The sequence below is a fragment of the Humulus lupulus genome, chromosome 9 (genome assembly GCF_963169125.1).
Source record: "Humulus lupulus chromosome 9, drHumLupu1.1, whole genome shotgun sequence".
In the NCBI taxonomy this organism is placed as follows: domain Eukaryota; kingdom Viridiplantae; phylum Streptophyta; class Magnoliopsida; order Rosales; family Cannabaceae; genus Humulus; species Humulus lupulus.
Genome location: NC_084801.1, coordinates 178598941 through 178612141, shown reverse-complemented (window position 1 = coordinate 178612141; position 13201 = coordinate 178598941). Strand labels below are relative to the sequence as shown.

General features: G+C 36.6%; 2 protein-coding genes and 1 non-coding gene across 3 annotated transcripts; 2 read left to right on the top strand and 1 right to left on the bottom strand.

Annotated features, from left to right (window-relative positions):
- Positions 1-3296: 3296 nt before the first annotated feature.
- Positions 3297-5911, top strand: LOC133802547 (NADPH-dependent aldo-keto reductase, chloroplastic-like). Its single transcript, XM_062240884.1, has 8 exons — positions 3297-3459; positions 3664-3789; positions 3880-3930; positions 4010-4086; positions 4228-4315; positions 4412-4687; positions 4822-5067; positions 5155-5911. The coding sequence occupies exons 2-8, from the start codon at positions 3670-3672 to the stop codon at positions 5239-5241; spliced, it is 945 nt and encodes a 314-aa protein (XP_062096868.1). The 5' UTR covers positions 3297-3459; positions 3664-3669; the 3' UTR covers positions 5242-5911.
- A 2611-nt stretch (positions 5912-8522) lies between these two features.
- LOC133802887 (small nucleolar RNA R71) lies at positions 8523-8628 on the bottom strand. Its single transcript, XR_009877634.1, has one exon. It is a non-coding gene; the product is annotated as a small nucleolar RNA R71 (small nucleolar RNA).
- Positions 8629-9252: 624 nt separating this feature from the next.
- LOC133800365 (uncharacterized) lies at positions 9253-10666 on the top strand. Its single transcript, XM_062238324.1, has 3 exons — positions 9253-9460; positions 9555-10142; positions 10224-10666. Exons 1-3 carry the CDS (start codon positions 9253-9255, stop codon positions 10664-10666), a joined length of 1239 nt encoding a protein of 412 aa, XP_062094308.1.
- Positions 10667-13201: the final 2535 nt, after the last annotated feature.

The window sequence follows — 13201 nt, the reverse complement described above, 5'->3', positions numbered from 1 at the left end:
TGCTATACCATCCTATTATTAAGGATAAATGTCAATCATGATCTGGCAAACCCAATGGTTGTAATCGAGAACCCCGAACACACAGACAACTAGAGAAACTGCTGTTTAGTACAAATGACATAATTCCTGAAGAAATATGGCCATGACCAGAAGATGACACACATTGGGAACAATATTTGACATGATACTCACTAAAGATGGAAAAAGATATGGATTATTACAATCAACATTACTCTGAAAATGAGATTGATTATAATGACTTGATCTTCCAAGGCTCACAACAACCAGATACTTTGTGCTCGTATCCACTAACGACATCATTAAGAGAGCTTGATGAAGAAATAATGAGGGGATTATCAATCACGAAAAGATCCACGTTGCCAACACGTGGAGGACCAAGTATGTCTGATGAAAATGACAGTGATGACTACTGCATGAATCTTAGCCCTAGTCATGAACCCATCATCAAATAAAATCAAACCCATGTGACTTCTGAGAAGATTCGCCCATGTGACACACCCAGCTATGCTGACCAGATTCGCCTAGGTAATAAGCGTGTTCCATAAAAAATACACTGAAGTTTGCAGAGTTCCTAAGAACATCAGAGATTCCCTGTTTGTAGTTATTCCTGAAGACAACAGAGATTCCCTGCAATTTGAAAAGACAACTCGGCGTCCTTTTGTATCAGTATGTAATAAAAAAAAAAGAGTCTAGAGTGACAAAGATTCCCTCAGTCTAGGGAAGGGTGTATGCAACTTTTCTTTATTATCGTCTTAGTGGAAGGGGCTTATAAATATTCCTCCACACTCTGAGGAATTGCTTAACGTTGCATATTAGAACTCATTAAAGCATGATTCACATCATTATGCTCGATAAAAGGAATAAAGGAAGCTTTAGTAGAAATATATTGGAAGGGAAAATTATTTCGAAGATGGACCTGTTCCCATTCCATAGTCAGGAATTCTTGACGGTATTGAGTCGGAAAAACTTGATCTTTCTTAACTACCGTGATTCAATGCCAAATAATTTCTTGCCACTACCATATAGTATTCATCTCAACTTGGTGATAAATAAAGCATACATACTTTTTTTGATCTATAAGAGATTTCATAAAACAGACTTTCTAGAGATCCACAATGACCAATCCTCGCATGAATTGATAATGATCCAATAAGTCCAACACTGATTCCTTTGGACATATCAATAGAACAAGTGTGTCCATAGTGACTAAGGTGGATATCTCGTATCCGAAAACTAGTTGTTCGTCCTGTCAATCCTCCAGAGCCAAGATAACTCGATTTTCTCCCATGAACAATTTGTGTCAGTGGATTAGTTGGAACCAAAACTTGAGATAATGGGTGTAATCCGAAAAAATATTCATAAGTAGTTGTTAATGTGGTTGAAGTTACCGAATTCTGAGGGGTCGGTAACAATTTATGGCTAATTGCCCCACTCATAGTTCCTCTAACAATATTTTCTAACGAACCAGGGCCAATTCAAATCGATCTTGTAAAAGATCCGCTACAGAACGAATACGTTTATTTTTCAAATGATTCATATCGTCAACTATACCCATTCCGAATTTCATTCCAATCAAATGATACGGTAACAAAAATGTATTGTTCTGAGATATATCAAGATTCAGTCTACGGTTCATATTTCGTCGACCAATATTCTTCCTAATTCACATCTTTATTGAAAGAATTTCTTTTGTAATTCATGACATAAGGGCTCAAAAAATACTGAATGTCCATCAGCACAAGCAAATTGTTGATAAAACTCCAAAATGACATTTTATTTTGACTTAATTTTTTTTTTATCTCCTTATCATTCAAGAAAGAAAAGAAAATTTCATGGTAACAAACATTTTCTAGAATCTCCCTTAGATTTGAGCCCATAGTTGATGATAGAACTAGAATATATATTTTCTGTTTCCTACTCACACAAGCCCATAGCCTTGCTTTTCTATCAATCTCTAATTCTAATCTTCCTCCCCAATCTAATATTATGGTGTCGGTATAGGCCGAAATTCTGTTTTTGTCCAATTCTTACGAGTAATAGATACTGGGGGTTTGCAATATTTGATTGATCACAATTCTGTATATTCCATTTACTATAGAAGTTCCCAAGGAATTCATTAGAGGAATGTTTCCAATAAAAATAGTTTGTTCTTGCATATCTCTACTGATTTTCCATATTGATCCGACGGATACATATAATTCAGAAGAATATGTGAGTGATTCATATACAACATCTCTTTCTTTTATCAATGGTTCTGCCAATTGATATGTTTCCACAAATAATTGGAATTCAATTTCTTGATCCATATCTTCAATTTTTGGAAACCTATAAAGTTCTTCTGTTAAGCCATGATCAATGAACCTACAAAACCAGAGTGTGCATCTGCATGTTGGGTGTTCTTCTATCAGCGACCCGACGGCTTATGTGCGACCTTGTGGCCATGTGGAACTGCATTAAATAATTATGGGATGGGGGATTAATCATAGTAGTGGAACTGTTAACTATTTATCTTAATTGCATGCACAGGGTTGCACAATTTTCACTATACGAAATAAGGGTTGACATCTCAACAATTTACTTACACAAATAATCTCATTTAAGATTGGCAACTGAGAAAGTTAAGGGTAACTTAAAAGTATATGAAAGAGGGCAATGGGAACATGACATCTCAACAATTTATCAGTATCTTTTAAGAATGGACACACTAGCAACTGGGGAGGAGCTTCATACGGACTTTGTCTGTTATAGAAATATGAGGTTCAAAATCCATGCGCATTGTAATGTCTTTTTTTTGGTATGTATTATTTAAAATGGTAAATGCTTAATATAAATTTTGAGCGTTTAGTTAGTTAGTATGAGTCTGATTGGTTCGCGATTGAAAAACTACATTTTCAAAAAATGTGTTTCTAAAATGAAAATATAGATTTATAGTCTAAAAACATGTTTTTGAAAATGTGATTGATCTATAAACTGTTTTTGAATTTTAAAAAACTGAATATGTGACTGGTAGAAAATCTAAAAATATAAAAAAGTTATAAATTTGTAGGATTTTAGGATATAATAATTTGAATTGGGAGAAAACATAAAAATAATATTTTTTATTTTGTAGCTTAAAGTTAGATTCAGTATTAAAATTGAAAATTTGAAAATAAATAACTATTAAAATATGTAGGTCCTACCATTTGTTAAATTTAGAAATTGAATTTGAATTCAATACTCTATAAAACTTGTGATACCATATTTTATTACTTTGTTCAATTTCCGTTTCTATTCTTCGCTTTATGTGTAGCTGGGTGGGATTTCGTGCAAGATCCTATTATTTTGCCACGAATCTTTAAAGCTACATTCCCAAAATAAGATCTAACCAATAAATATTAAATTTTTAAAAGACCATATTTCTCATCGCACATTCTCTTCTCAAAAATCTGAACCAAAAAGGTAAAAGCTTTTCAAGTCACAAATATTTGAGCTCCCCAAAAAAGATGAAAATTTTCAGAACATATAGGAATTTGATTGTATTTTCTTCATCTTTGAAGTCTCTTTGTCTTTCAATGATTGGTGTTTATTCATTATTCTGGATTCCTGGTCTAATTGCATCAAACCACAACTTAGTCTCTGATATGGGTTTTGTGTATTGTTCAGAAGAAAATGGGAATGGAAGCAAAATACTTTGATCTTAACACTGGAGCAAAAATCCCATCAGTTGGTCTCGGAACATGGAAAGCTGACCCTGGTGTAGTCGGAAAAGCTGTCATTGCTGCTGTCAAGGTAAACCATTTTATAGTTTCCTATGAATGATGAATAGTTATACATATGTATGTATATATTGATTCTTTCAAAAATCTGGTTTTCATGTAGAATGGTTACAGACACATTGACTGTGCTCAAGTCTATGGTAATGAAAAAGAGGTAAAAAATGATTTATTTATAGCTTTTAATCTTATAACATTTGTTTCTGTTGCCTTATGGTGTGAAGAACGATGTGCAGGTGGGTGTAGCTCTAAAGGAGCTATTTTCCTCTGGGACAGTGCAGCGTTCAGAGATGTTTATCACATCTAAGCTATGGTATCTCTCTATTATATATATATATATATATATATATATAATCTTAAATGTTAGTAGATATATTAGAGAATTGAGAGTCAACAAAATAAAAAATAAAAACTTGTATTTGAAGAATCAAACTGCTTCTGAATTGTATTGTAGGTGTAGTGACCATGCACCAGAAGATGTCTCAAAAGCTTTGAGCAGGACATTAGAGGATCTGCAACTTGATTTCATTGATCTATATCTCGTATAATCTGCCTCTAGTGCCTTGAAACTTAACTTCAGTTTCATATGATGTTTTTCAAAAGCATGGCATTTGTTTTTTTTTCTTCTTCTTTTACAGATACATTGGCCATTTAGGACAAAGCCTGGCTCAGCGGGATTTGCCCCAGAAGTCATGGCTCCATTATGTCTTCCTGAGACATGGAATGCAATGGAGAGATTGTATGCGTCTGGCCAGGCTCGAGCGATTGGCGTGAGCAACTTCTCGACTAAGAAGCTGCAAGACTTGCTTTCCTATGCCAAAATTCCTCCAGCTGTGAATCAAGTAGAGTGCCATCCTGTGTGGCAGCAACCTTCTCTTCACAACTTGTGCAAATCCACCGGTGTTCATCTCACGGTAACACTTTGACATGCCTTGCTTTAATTGAAATAGTCTCATGTTGTTTACCAAAATATTTTAATTCTTAAGTTGGACATCTTTATGGCCTTTAAATTTGAGTAGATTGAGGTGAATTGGTTCTGATCTTACAGGCTTATTCTCCTCTTGGATCACCGGGGTCATGGATAAAAGGCGAAATCTTGAAAGAGCCAATACTAGTAGAGATTGCTGAGAAGCTAAACAAGTCAACAGCTCAAGTAGCTCTTCGTTGGGGTGTTCAAAGTGGACATAGTGTTCTTCCAAAGAGTGTAAATGAGTCTAGGATCAAGGAAAACCTGAGCTTGTTCGACTGGTCGATCCCCAAAGAACTCTTCTCTAAATTTTCAGGAATCCATCAGGTAAATTGAGTCTTCTACCTCCAATTTGTTTACTTAACTTTGTTTTTAAAACTAATGATATTTTGCATGATCATGATGTTTATACAGCAAAGGCTGCTCCGGGGGGATTTTGCACTTCATGAAAGCTTAAGTCCTTATAAGAGTCTCCAAGAACTGTGGGATGGTGAAATATGAGATAACATGATCATATGATATGGCTTGGCTTGGCTTGGCTTGGCTGGCATAGCAAAACTCTTCTCGCAATTTTGTCATTTCAATGCAGAGAAATATATTTAAGTATCAAACTTTTTCTTCAACTTGATTGAACTTTTTTTTTATTAAACTGATACAAAGTACACCAAAATTTTCTTTGAATCATAGAATAATGTTTTCGTGTCTACATGAATACTTAGAACATGTATGGACTTCATTATTACTTCTTAATTTATGTAACACTTAACTTACATTTATTTTTTCTCATTATTATTTTGTTTCTTTTTGGAATTTTTTCTTATTTTGATTTTTTCTATAAAACATTAGAAACATTATATTCTTGGGTTACATAATTTCCACTCTATGGAAAGAAGTGTTGACATCTTAACAATTTTTCTATAGAAACAATTATCATTTGAAATTGAACACACTAGCAGCCGAGAAAGATATAGAGAGTAACTTAAGATATGGAAGACGTTTATCAGTGTGTAAAGAAATATTAAGATTGAACAAGCAACAACAGGGGAGTGACTTATTTGTCTTATTTTCATTATTCATAAATCATAACTCAAATGGTTTTTTATAGGGGATCAAAGTACTTTTTAAGGGAAGATTTAAATGCATAATTTGAAATGGTAAATATTTATATAATGTCGTAACAACACCGATTTTTTATATATTTATATATTATAAATGTTAGTTTAATGGAAATGGTTGGTTTTCTTAGATTTAATATATTTTTATTTGTTTTCTAATACGTATAGTTTTTTAAATAAGATAAATAAATTAAAAATAATAATAATAAAATCATCTAAATAAGGTAAATAAATTGAAAAAAAAAAAATGAGTCATATTAATTTCTCATCACACATTATTTAAATTACTTTATCAATTATGTTTTAAAAACTATAAACCAAAAAATATTTATATGTTTAAATTTATTATTTTCTTTGTGTTATTAATTATTTATTTTGTCACTTAGTATATTTTGTTTATTTAAGTATATATGTAATAGTGACATAAGACATAAATATACATATTTCTTATTTTTTTCGTTTAGTTTTTTTATATTGAGAAATTACTGATAACTCTTGAATAAAGAGTTATTTGTCATACTTTTAAGCTTATGATAAACAAAAAAGAATAAGCTGAGTGATACTTTTTAATGGTTTCATTTCATTTTATTATCCATTTTTTTGGTCTTATCTTATCCTTTAGTCTTTTTGAAATATCAGGACATTTAATAGCACTTAGAGAGTTTTTACATGGTGCTCTTTGAAGAAAGCAAGAAAAGCAAACATATTTTTATTAGGTGTTGCTTGTGATAAAATATAGGGATTGCTGAAGACAGGAGCTTTTGCTGCAGCATTTTTCTAGCAAAAGAAGGAGGAATCAGCAGCTCAAAAAGGAGGTCATGTGGCATCATTTATCTAGCTATAAAGGAGACTGACGTGGCAGAGTGGAAAAAGATATTAAATCAGCAGTTATTTTAGTAAGTGGGCCACGTGTGACAGAAAGAAAGAGGGCAAAATGGAGAAATTAAAAGAAGGAAAAAGGAGAGGGTTGTACCCTAGCTAATTAAGGAAGGAGCAGCCTCCATTTTTTATAAGACTGGGGCCAGAAGTTTACTGTAGAAAACCAGAGAGAATATCAGAAAAAAAAAAACGCCAGGAAGAAATAGAAGAGAGGTTCAAGAAAGAAGGAGGCCAACCAAAGAAACTAAAGCATCATTTTGGATTTGTTTTTCTCTTCTTTCTAAACTCTATTGTATTAATTTCTGAGTTGGATTTTATCTGAATATTATGGGCTGTTTTGATTATGAATTAATGTATATGAAATCAGCCATGAACTAATTTCTTGGTGGCTTGAATTGTTGATGAACCCTATATTATAATCTATCCATTTCTTGCACTTTATTTTAATAAAATTTCCCTTGATCATTCAAGTGCGCTTAAATTGATTTCTTGTTGTTGTTTGGCCAGCAATGACAAGTTATTTTAATTATATTTAATGCTGGAAAGATTGAATGTAATAGGAAGAACTTGGATGACACAAGTCATAATCTAGGTTAGGTTATGTTAGTAATTAATATAGGGATATGTTAATTACCTTGTGTAACATATGAGAAGTGAACTGTGATTGCATTCTTAAATATGATTTTGCATAGAAATATATTTAATTAGGCAGAAGAATTAAGGTCATAAGATTTGGGAAAGTTTTATGCATGTTAAATGAACTTTTTGTTATCCTGGGAGTTTTGCTAGAAAATTGCTGCAGCAATACGTTCGCAATGTGTTCAGGAAAAATAATATAGGGGGATTCAATGATTCAAGTCCATTTTAAAATTTATATATTTCTCTCAAGGTTCTTGTTCAGTTTACTTTGAGTAATTTTACTTTCTTTTTATTGGGTTAAATTGGAAAATCAAAGACATTCAATTTGTTCACTAGTGTAAGTGTTTAGTGATTAATTTTTGCATTTAGTTTTAATTTGCAATCCCTGTGGAGACGATCTTGAATACTTACTACTTTATTACTTGTTTTGTGACTGTGTACACTTGCACATTTTAATTGAATCAATTTTCACAATAAGTTTTTGGCGCCGTTGCCGGGGATTGAAATTAGAAATTCTTGTAAAATTAATTACTTGCAATTTTTTTTTTTTCTTTGTTGAGCTGACTTTGTTTGCTTACTCTTGTGTTTTCTTAGGTGATTTACTATATGAACGAGCAAGAAGACATTGAACTAGCTCCTATTGACCCCAAGATTGAAAGAACAATTAGAAGAAGACTAAGGGAACAACGGGCTCAAAATCGCCTTAATATGGCTGAAGAGGTAGAAGGAGTTGAGGGTGCTAATAATGTCATGAATACAATTGCTATGGCTGATGATAGAGAGAGAGCCATAAGGGAGTACGCTGCCCCCATGTTTAATGAGCTTAATCCGGGCATTGTTAGGCCTGAAATTCAAGCACCCCAATTTGAGTTAAAGCCCGTGATGTTCCAAATGTTGCAAACAGTGGGTCAATTTAGTGGGCTGCCTACTGAGGATCCTCACCTTCATCTTCGCTCATTTTTGGAGGTGAGTGACTCCTTCAAGCTACAAGGAGTGACTGATGAGCCCCTAAGGTTGAAATTGTTCCCTTTCTCTTTGAGGGATCGAGCTAGAGCTTGGCTCAACACTCTTCCTCCCGACTCGGTGACTACATGGAATGAGTTGGCTGAAAAATTCCTGATGAAGTACTTTCCCCTACCAAAAATGCCAAGTTTCGCAATGAAATCATGTCATTTCAGCAGCTGGAAGATGAATCATTCTGTGAAGCGTGGGAGAGATTCAAGGAATTATTGAGAAAGTGCCCACACCACGGGATCCCACATTGTATACAAATGGAGACTTTCTACAATGGGCTCAATTCTTCCACTCGTATGGTGTTAGACGCTTCAGCCAATGGGGCTATTCTCTCTAAGTCCTATAATGAAGCCTATGAGATTTTGGAGAGGATAGCTAGCAACAATTATCAATGGTCCAATGTTAGAGCCTCAACAAGTCGAAAAGTGGCTGGTATACTTGAAGTTGATGCATTGACAGCTTTGACCGCTCAAGTTTCTTCAATGACTAACCTTCTCAAGAACATGAGTTTGGGGGGAATGGTACAACCAGCTGCTATGGGCCAAGTGGCAGATGTTTCTTGTGTTTATTGTGGAGATGGGCACACATTTGATAGCTGTCCATCAAATCCTGCATCAGTTTGTTACTTGGGGAATCAAAATGTGAGCCGTAACAACCCATATTCGAACTCTTACAATCCGGGTTGGAGGAACCATCCGAACTTCTCATGGGGGGGGGGGGGGGGCAAGGAGCTAGTTCAAGCGGAGCACCAATGTAAAACAAGCCTACATATCCACCGGGGTTTTCTCAACAACAACAAATAGCTCAACCACCTCATCCTCAAGTGTCTCAATCAAGCTCTTTGGAGAGTTTAATGAAGGAATATATGGCCAAGAACGATGCTGTAATTCAGAGTCAAGCGACATCCTTGAGGAATCTAGAAACTCAGCTGGGGCAGCTTGCTAATGAGCTAAGGAATAGACCACAAGGCACTTTGCCTAGTGATACAGAAAATCCAAGAAAAGATGGCAAAGAACATTGCAAGGCGGTTACCTTGAGAAGTGGCAAAAATGTGGAATTGACTGAGGATAATTGTACTAGAAACAGCGAGCCCACTTCAATCCAAAGTAGTGTGGACAAAGGAGACAAAGCTGTGAAATAAAAAAAAATTAAATGCTGATCCTGAAGCAATTGCTGCAGCAATTCCTCCGCAAAATGCTACAGGAGAGCCTACAAGCAAGCCACCTCCACCATTTCCTCAGCGCTTTCAAAAGCAGCAGCAAGACAGCCAATTCCGGAAATTTTTAGATGTTTTGAAGCAACTTCGCATCAATATACCGTTGGTGGAAGCTTTGGAGCAAATGCCCAACTATGTGAAGTTTTTGAAAGACATTTTAACTAAAAAGAGGAGGTTTGGTGAGTTTGAAACAGTGGCGTTGACTGAAGGGTGTAGTGCCATATTGAAGAGTAAAATTCCTCCTAAATTGAAGGATCCGGGCAGCTTCACAATTCCTTGTTCTATTGGTGGTAGAGACGTTGGTAGAGCACTTTGTGACTTGGGGGCTAGTATCAATTTGATGCCCATGTCGATTTTCAAGAAGTTGGGGATTGGAGAAGCAAGACCAACCACAGTGACTTTGCAATTAGCGGATCGTTCTATGGCGCACCCGGAAGGAAAAATTGAAGATGTACTTGTGCAAGTTGACAAATTCATCTTTCCGGCTGATTTCATCATCCTTGATTATGAAGCGGATATAGATGTTCCTATTATCTTGGGTAGGCCATTTCTAGCTACCGGGAGGACCTTGATTGATGTACAAAAATGGGAGCTTACTATGAGGGTGAATGACCAACAAGTGACTTTCAACGTGTTCAATGCTATGAAGTTTCCGGATGAGGTTGAGGAATGTAAAAGGCTAAGTGTAATTGAGTCTATTGTTGCTGAAAAATTCCACAAGAAAGCTTGTAAAGATGGAGTAGGGGTGAGGTCACTTGAAGAGCTTGAAAGTTTAAGTGAAGAGGAAGAAAGCCAAGTTACATGGGTGGAGTCAAAGCAGCCTTTTGCCAAAATTAGGAGGTCTTTTGAGTCATTGAACTTGTCGGAAGGGAATTTTAAGCCTCCTAAGCCTTCTATTCAAGAGCCACCAAAATTAGAGTTGAAGCCTTTGCCTAGTCACTTGAAGTATGCCTATTTGAGAGATGATGAGACCTTGCCTGTGATTATTTCAGCCATGTTAGGAGCTGAAAAAGAGAGTTTGTTGCTAGCTGTTTTGAAGAAATACACAAGGGCCATTGGTTGACTATGGCGGATATCAAGGGGATAAGTCCTTCATTTTGTATGCGTAAAATTCTGTTGGAAGATTGCTGTAATAATTCTGTTGAGCAGCAGCAAAGGCTTAATCCTATCATGAAGGAAGTGGTTAGAAAAGAGATAATTAAGTGGCTGGATTATGGCATTGTTTACCCAATTTCAGACAGTTCTTGGGTCAGCCCAATTTAGTGTGTTCCTAAAAAAGGTGGAGTCACGGTGGTGGCTAATGAAAACAATGAGTTGATTCCCACAAGACAAGTGACGGGCTGGCGTGTTTGTATGGACTATCGGAAGTTGAATAAGGCTACTCGCAAAGACCACTTCCCGCTGCCATTTATTGACCAAATGTTTGATCGATTGGCGGGAAAGGAGTTCTATTGTTTCCTTGATGGGTATTCAGGCTATAATCAAATTTCCATCGCGCCGGAAGACCAAGAGAAGACTGCCTTTACTTGTCCTTATGGCACCTTTGCCTTTAGGAGGATGCCTTTTGGGCTGTGCAACGCCCCCGCCACTTTCCAACGTTGTATGATGGCAATATTCTCAGATATGGTGGAGAAGTCTCTTGAAGTCTTCATTGATGATTTTTCAGTATTTGGGGAGTCTTTTGACACTTGTTTGGCTAACTTGGAGCAAGTTTTGGCTAGATGTGAAGAAACAAACTTGGTACTCAATTGGGAAAAATGTCATTTCATGGTTCAAGAAGGCATTGTGTTGGGCCATAGAATTTCTAACAAGGGCATAGAAGTGGATAGAGCAAAGCTGGAAGTTATAGAAAAATTGCCACCACCTACTACAGTCAAGGGGATTAGAAGCTTTTTGGGGCATGCGGGCCTCTATAGGAGGTTTATAAAAGATTTTTCAAAGATTTCTAAGCCCCTTTGTTCTTTACTTGAGCAAAATCGAGCATTTGAGTTCACCAAGGAGTGTCAAGAAGCATTTGTGACTTTAAAAAAGGCTTTTATCACCGCACCCATCATTGTAGCTCCAGATTGGTCTCTCCCCTTTGAATTGATGTGCGATGCTAGTGACTTTGCTGTGGGGGCTATACTTGGGCAGCGAAAAGAGAATGTTTTTCATTCCATTTATTATGCAAGCAAGACATTAGTCGATGCCCAATTGAACTATACTACCACCGAGAAAGAGCTTTTGGCGGTGGTGTTTGCTTTTGACAAGTTTAGAGCTTATCTTGTGGGGACTAAAGTGGTAGTTTATATAAACCATTCAGCAATCAAGTATCTAATTGCCAAAAATGATGCTAAGCCATGACTTATTCGATGGGTGTTGCTTCTTCAAGAATTTGACTTGGAAATTCGGGATAGAAAAGGAACGGAGAACCAAGTGTCTGACCACTTATCTAGACATGAAGCTGGAAGTGAAAAGCAAAATGAAGGTCTTATTAAAGAGACATTCCCCGATGAGAAATTGTTGGTTGTGAACCAAACCACTACTCCATGGTACGCTGATTTTGTCAACTATTTGGTGAGTGGTTTGCAGCCACCTGATTTGAATAAGCAACAACTCAAGAAGTTCTTTCATGATGTGAGATTCTACTATTGGGATGAGCCCTATTTGTACAAACAATGTTCAGATCGAATCATGAGGCGTTGTGTGCCTGAGGGGGAAGTTTCTAGCATCCTAGAGCATTGTCATTCGGCTCCTTATGGTGGACATTTTGGGGGGCAGCGGACAGCCGCTAAGGTTTTTCAATCGGGGTACTAGTGGCCTTCTATCTTCAAGGACGCTCATGAATTTGCTAAGAGATGTGATCGCTGCCAGCGTGTTGGAAATATTTCAGCAAGGAATGAAATGCCATTGAATAGCATCCTTGAAGTGGAGTTGTTTGATGTTTGGGGAATCGACTTCATGGGACCATTTCCACAGTCATTTGGCAATTTGTATATCTTGGTGGCGGTAGATTACGTCTCTAAGCGGGTTGAGGCAGTGGCAAGTCCTACCAACGATTCCAAGGTGGTCATGAAGTTCCTACATAAGCATGTGTTCACCCGCTTTGGCACTCCAAGGGCTCTTATAAGAGATGAAGGCACCCACTTTGTTAACAAGATTTTGGCAGCTTTGTTAGCCAAATATAGTGTGAAGCACAAGATTGCCACCGCTTACCACCCTCAAACCAACGGTCAAGCGGAAATATCCAATAGGGAGATCAAGGGAATCCTAGAGAAAGTGGTGAATCCTAGTAGAAAGGATTGGTCTCAACGATTGGATGATGCTCTTTGGGCCTATAGAACGGCTTTCAAAACCCCTTTGGGAATGTCACCGTATCGGTTGGTTTTTGGGAAAGCTTGCCATTTTCCCGTTGAGTTGGAGCATAAGGCATATTGGGCCACTAAGAAACTGAATATGGATCTCCAAGCTGCTGGAGAAGCTCGAAAGTTGCAGTTAAATGAGCTGGAAGAGATGAGGTTGTTCTCCTATGAAAATGCTAAGTTGTACAAGGAGAAAACTAAGAGGTGGCATGATCAGAAAATTCAAGCTCGGGTTTTTTAGAAGGGGCAGAAAGTAT

What these genes read in the sequence shown, in the direction of transcription:
- LOC133802547 (XM_062240884.1), top strand. Translation starts at nt 3,670, where the DNA reads ATGGGAATGGAAGCAAAATACTTTGATCTTAACACTGGAGCAAAAATC. An exon ending in TTTATCACATCTAAGCTATG is followed by an intron (nt 4,087 to 4,227) that starts GTATCTCTCTAT and finishes ATTGTATTGTAG; the next exon opens with GTGTAGTGACCATGCACCAG. An exon ending in ATTTCATTGATCTATATCTC is followed by an intron (nt 4,316 to 4,411) that starts GTATAATCTGCC and finishes CTTCTTTTACAG; the next exon opens with ATACATTGGCCATTTAGGAC.
- LOC133800365 (XM_062238324.1), top strand. Translation starts at nt 9,253, where the DNA reads ATGGCCAAGAACGATGCTGTAATTCAGAGTCAAGCGACATCCTTGAGG. An exon ending in GGAATTGACTGAGGATAATT is followed by an intron (nt 9,461 to 9,554) that starts GTACTAGAAACA and finishes CTGATCCTGAAG; the next exon opens with CAATTGCTGCAGCAATTCCT. An exon ending in AGATGTTCCTATTATCTTGG is followed by an intron (nt 10,143 to 10,223) that starts GTAGGCCATTTC and finishes ATGACCAACAAG; the next exon opens with TGACTTTCAACGTGTTCAAT.